General features: G+C 41.3%; 1 protein-coding gene across 1 annotated transcript; it reads left to right on the top strand.

The window, feature by feature from the left end:
• Nucleotides 1-755: 755 nt before the first annotated feature.
• LOC132859734 (glutamine synthetase-like) lies at nt 756-5,919 on the top strand. Its single transcript, XM_060890624.1, has 7 exons — nt 756-805; nt 1,269-1,448; nt 3,865-4,023; nt 4,117-4,263; nt 4,436-4,563; nt 5,229-5,428; nt 5,523-5,919. Exons 2-7 carry the CDS (start codon nt 1,277-1,279, stop codon nt 5,827-5,829), a joined length of 1,113 nt encoding a protein of 370 aa, XP_060746607.1. The 5' UTR covers nt 756-805; nt 1,269-1,276; the 3' UTR covers nt 5,830-5,919.
• The last annotated feature ends 464 nt before the right edge of the window (nt 5,920-6,383 follow it).

The following is a 6,383-nucleotide window of genomic DNA, read 5'->3' on the forward strand; positions in this document are numbered from 1 at the left end:
CTTATATGTGCTCAGGTGTAGGGCCATGTGAAAATGGTGCAAACACACAATGCCATGCTTTAGGTAATGTGCTTAAATTAACTCGTGCTTAAATTAACTCATTATATTATTACGTCTTTTCCTACAGTTTTACAACATGGTGGCTTCTGCAGCCTGCTTTTAAAGACACAGAATGTTCTTTAGCTGTAACATAATTAACGTTTAAACTCACACAAAAACAACTGCAGTAGGTCATCAACATCAGATCATTTAGCTGCCACTATAAAATATTTAGCTGTCCATAGAGTCTGCTTGAACACACTATCTAGCCAAAACTCCATTATTTTTTATAGAATTGATGAATTAGCTTAGGATATGCTGTAATTTTAGTTTTAGTGTCGTGTGACAATGTACATGTAACAAACTTCATTGTTTATGCTGAAAATGTTCTTCATTTTAAGCTTCACTGATTAACCCTATAAATGATTTCTTATAGTGTTCTGTTCTTTCTTTGTGTTATATAAATGAAGATGTCTCAACTTTGTTTTTGTTTTTTTTATTAGCTAACATAATACACAAAACAGGCCATGTTTTTGGTCAAAGTAAGGACTGAATCTTACACACATTTAAAAGAAAAAAACTTTGGATTGGCTTTGAATAAGTTGGCTAAGTTGCTTAATAAAGTAGAAGTGACCAGGAGTTGTAGTAGGTGTGGCGCTTTTTTTTTTTTTTTTACATCACAGCCAACCAACTTTTAAATTTAGGATTCAGGATTCGTTGTTTCATTTGAGTACAGCTAACCAGAGGGACAAGTAATCCTCCTAAAGTAAGTCTCCTTTGTGTGTAGAGAATGTTCTTATTTTCAGACATTTATTCATAAACATGCTTAAATATTTTTTGTACAGTTCTATGTAATTTATCTAATTATTTCCAAGCACTGTTCAGATGGTTAACTATTAAATTATACTATACTACACCACTGCTGAATTTTGGAATCTGATTGTTTAGAAACTGTTTATTATTTCTTTTTATAAACCACAGCATTATATTAACGGACTTGTCTTAATACGGTATCATTTTAATAAGTAATGCTTCACATAATATAAGACACCCTTTCATTGGAAAACATTTTAAAACAACTTTAATGTGGCAATAATAACTCTAATTTGTTTTGGACTGCATGGCACAAACAGTGATCTGCATTGCTTATCTTGCTCAGTGTTTCCACTGTTCTGTTTTTAAAGTATCTCTGTTCTTTCTTCATTTTTGTTCTACCTAAACTATTACAGGTGCTGCCATGACACACACCTTGTCTGTTAGCTCGCAACTAAATAAGGTGCTGCGCTCCCACTACCTCAGCCTTCCTCAGGGAGGTCTCTGTCAGGTTACCTATGTTTGGATCGATGGCTCTGGGGAGAACCTTCGGTGCAAAATGCGAACCTTGGAGTCTGAACCCAGCAGCATTGAGGGTATCATAAGCACCTAGACTGAAATTTTGCTCTAACTGAGAATTGTTTAGAACAAAACAAAACAAAAAAGTCTAAAATTGTAGTTCTGACATTTGGACAATGTGTGCTTGGTCTAGTTATTTAATCTGAATGGGAAAATAGGATAACAGAATAAAAATTCCAGGAGTTTAATGTGTTTATGTTGGAACTTTCTACATTGTAAATGCAGTTCGCATGTTGACCAAATACTTTCATATTTCATACATCTAAAATGAAGGGAAACAAAAACTTTACATTTAAAAATAAACCATCAAATCAAACTCATGTAATTTCACATGTATACTATAATGTATTATCCAATATTTATTACATTTATTAATTTAAACCTTGAAGATTGACTATTTTTGTGATTCTTTCTTATCCATAAAAAATAATCACATTTTAAGGAGTTGGGCCAAGCGAGCTTCAGCCCGGGTGGTTGCAGAGGCAAAAACTCAGGTCTGGGAGGAGTTCGGTGAGGCCATGGAGAAGGACTATCGGTTGGCCTCGAAGAAATTCTGGCAAACCGTCCGGCGCCTCAGGAGGGGGAAGCAGTGCCCTGCTCACACTGTTTACAGTGGGAGTGGGAATCTGCTGACTTCGACTGGGGGCATTCTTGGACGGTGGAAGGAGTACTTTGAGGATCTCCTCAACCCCACCGACATGTCTTCCACTGAGGAAGCAGAGGCAGAGGGCTCAGTTGAGGACTCGTCGATCCCCCAAGCTGAGGTTACTGAGGCGGTTGAGAAGCTCCTCAGTGGCAAGGCACTGGGGGTGGATGAGATCCGCCCTGAGTACCTCAAGTCTCTGGATGTTGTGGGGCTGTCTTGGTTGACACGCATCTGCAACATCGCGTGGCGGTTGGGGACAGTGCCTCTGGACTGGCAGACTGGGGTAGTGGTCCCTCTGTTTAAGAAGGGGGACAGGAGGGTGTGTTCCAACTACAGGGGGATCACACTCCTCAGCCTGCCCGGAAAAGTCTATGCCAGGGTACTGGAGACGAGAATTCGGCAGATAGTCGAACCTCGGATTCAAGAGGAACAATGCGGGTTTCGTCCCGGTCGTGGAACACTGGACCATCTCTATACCCTCGCCAGGTTGCTGGAGGGTTCATGGGAGTTTGCCCAACCAGTCCACATGTGCTTTGTGGATCTGGAGAAGGCATTCGACTGTGTCCCTCGTGGTGATCTGTGGGGGGTGCTCTGGGAGTATGGGGTCCGGGGCCCTCTGCTAAGGGCTGTCTGGTCCCTATATGACCGGAGCAGGAGTTTGGTTCACATTGCCGGCAGTAAGTCAGACTTGTTCCCGGTGCATGTTGGACTCCGGCAGGGCTGCCCTTTGTCACCAGTCCTGTTCATTATTTATATGGACAGGATTTCTAGGCACAGTCGGGGGCCGGAGGGAGTCCAGTTTGGGGACCACGGGATTTCGTCTCTGCTTTTTGCAGATGATGTTGTCCTGTTGGCTTCTTCAAATCAGGACCTCCAGCGTGCACTGGGACGGTTTGCAGAGTGTGAAGCGGCGGGGATGAGAATCAGCACCTCCAAGTCCGAGGCCATGGTTCTCAGCCGGAAAAGGGTGGCCTGCCCCCTTCAGGTTGGTGGAAAGCTCCTGCCTCAAGTGGAGGAGTTTAAGTATCTTGGGGTCTTGTTCATGAGTGAGGGAAGGATGGAGCGGGAGATCGACAGGCGGATCGGTGTATCTTCTGCAGTGATGCGGTAGATATACCGGTCTGTTGTGGTGAAGAAAGAGCTGAGCTGAAAGAGCTGAACATCTCTATTTACCAGTCGATCTACGTTCCTACCCTCACCTATGGTCATGAGCTTTGGGTCATGACCGAAAGGACAAGATCCCGGATACAGGCGGCCGAAATGAGTTTCCTCCGCAGGGTGGCTGGGCGCTCCCTTAGAGATAGGGTGAGGAGTTCGGTCACTCGGGAGGAGCTCAGAGTAGAGCCGCTGCTCCTCCACATCGAGAGGAGTCAGCTGAGGTGGCTGGGGCATCTGTTCCGGAAGCCTCCTGGACGCCTCCCTGGGGAGGTGTTCCGGTCATGTCCAACCGGGAGGAGGCCCCGGGGAAGACCTAGGACACGCTGGAGGGACTATGTCTCTCGGCTGGCCTGGGAACGCCTCGGTATTCCCCCGGAGGAGCTGGAGGAAGTGTCTGGGGAAAGGGAAGTCTGGGTGTCCCTGCTCAGACTGCTGCCCCCGCAACCCGGCCCCGGATAAGCGGTAGAAGATGGATGGATGGATGGATTTTAAGGAGTTGTCTATTTGAAATAAGGAATTTGGGGCTTTACTTCAAAAGATATAGATATTTTCTTGGTATATGATCAGTAACTGTACTATGGTAAAGAATTTTTAATTTTCGCTTGAGATCTTTGCTTTTTTTGTGCTAGATATTCCAGAGTGGAACTGTACGTTCATTAGAATAAACCACCCTGGGACTTTCAACACCATGATCCTGGTTCCTGTATGTATATTCAGAGACCCTTTTATGCTGGACCCCAACAAACTGGTGCTATGTGAAGTGCTCAAGATCAACCGCAAACCTGCAGGTAAAGTCAAAGAAAGCTCATTTGACTAATTGATTAGTAGATTTTATTAATTTAAAATTGAATTTAAAAGCTGTTTTTTGATTTCATTTGTAGACACTAACCATCGGCATGCCTGCAAGAAAATCATGGAGAAAGTGAAGGAATCCATACCGTGGTTTGGGATGGAGCAGGAGTATACTCTGCTGGGGATAGATGGGCATCCATACTCCTGGCCATCAAACAGTTATCCCAAACCACAGGGTAGGAAATTCAGTCTTTTTTTCAGAGTACACAGAATGGTTTAGATGTTTGGCTATTTTATTATGCAAGATAAAATGATACGACTTGTCCTATTAATTCTAACAGCTATTTGCACAATAATTATTGTATAAATAGAAACAGATTTCTGTGTTTTTCTTTATCTCTTTATCAGGACCATATAATTGTGGAGTGGGTGCAGATAGAGCCTATGGCAGAGATATTGCAGAGTGTCACTATAAAGCATGCATTTATGCAGGCATCAAAATTTGCGGTATCAATGCTGAGTCGATGCCCTCTCAGGTAATTACCAAATTCCATTTATTTCATTCATTGTGGGATGTATTCAGAGATGAGGTGAAGATTTAATAACCACAACTGCACACCTCAATATTCAGAACTCAGTCATAACTACAGACATAAGTACTATTTAGAACTGTGGGGCAAAATGGAGACAGGTCTCATTTACATGTGATTCTGAAGAAGTTTCTTGAATTATTTTAGCTCATCTGAGGGGAAGCAATTTTATAAGTTATAATAAGGACTTTAAAGGCAAGTGCCTCTATTTAAAGGTGTTTGTCTAGTTTATGTTGAACATCTCGGATGCTTCTCAAGAAAAATCTGAATGAAGAGCTCATAAAATTAAGTGTATGTGTATACCCATGTCTGAAGATTTTCCCATCTAAAATATCAATTTAATCAAAATATAAAGTTATGTCCAAAATGGTAAAAAAAAAAAAAAGAACAAAGAAAGTAAAAAAGAAAAAGAAGGCTTTTGAAATTATGGGATGGAGCAATGTGCATTGGCTCCATACTGCATTATCTTGGTGGAAGCAGTAGGTCACCCTTGTAATTTTCTTGTCTTTTTTCCATCTTTTTTGACGTTTTTAAATCACCAGATATGAATATAGCCTTTTGAATGGTTCAAAGCTACATGTTGCTAAACATTTTTGCCTGTCTCTGTACAGTGGGAGTTCCAGGTTGGTCCATGTGAAGGAATTGTAGCAGGAGATCACTTGTGGATGGCACGCTTCCTATTGCATAGAGTGTGTGAAGACTTTGGTGTAATCGCCACTTTGGACCCCAAACCCATCTCAGGGAACTGGAATGGATCTGGCTGCCACACTAACTTCAGCACTGAAGCCACTAGAGCAGAAGGAGGGCTGGAGTGAGTGCATTTTTATACATGGATAGACAAACAGTTGTATTCATCTAACATTATGCCCTTATGCTGGTTATTGTGCTTTTCTCCACTATATTAGGCATATCGAGATGAGCATAGAAAAATTACGCGCACGTCATGTCGAGTACATCCGAATATCAGATCCTCGTGGTGGGCAGGACAACCAGAGGAGACTCACAGGCTTTAACAGTACCGCCAACATCCATGAGTTTTCAGCTGCTGTGGATAGGCATGGAGTCAGCATCCGCATTCCCCTGCAAGTTAGCCAGGACAAGCGTGGATACTTGGAGGATCGCCGGCCTGCTGCCAACTGTGACCCATATGCTGTGACTGGTGCAATTGCTCAGACCTGCCTAATGGAAGATGATGAGGAACCTGGATATTAACGATTTGTTCTAAAACACTCAAATATACCACTAATTCACATTTTAAAAGAATATCTAACATATAGTATACAAATTCAGCATACATTAAACATAAATACTGCATATTTTAGAAAATAGATTCATGCTATTTAAAACATGCTTTTAAAAAAAACCTTAAATAAATAAAAGTTTTATTAAAACACTTTTTTTTTTTTTTTACCATTTCTGGGTAATGAGCTGTTTTGCATAAGCACACATGCACACAAACCTGTTTTCTTACCACCACAACAGGCATAACAATCATACAAACAAATGAAATACACATGCATAATATCTATTAAATTATATTCTCTAGTCTGCAGAGTTAATTCATCAATTCATTTCACAGCAGACTTCACCCAATACCCAAGAGATGTTGTAAAAAGCAAGCATTTCAAGGAAAAAAAGACTTTCAATAAACATTATACTCTCTCTTCTTCTCCCATATAGGTTAATATAAAAATAAATAAAATAAAAGAAGACAAGAAGACCTCAAGACAATTTGTCCTGTCAATATGAATTTATAATAAAATCAA

This window comes from Tachysurus vachellii, chromosome 17, assembly GCF_030014155.1.
Source record: "Tachysurus vachellii isolate PV-2020 chromosome 17, HZAU_Pvac_v1, whole genome shotgun sequence".
NCBI lineage: Eukaryota > Metazoa > Chordata > Actinopteri > Siluriformes > Bagridae > Tachysurus > Tachysurus vachellii.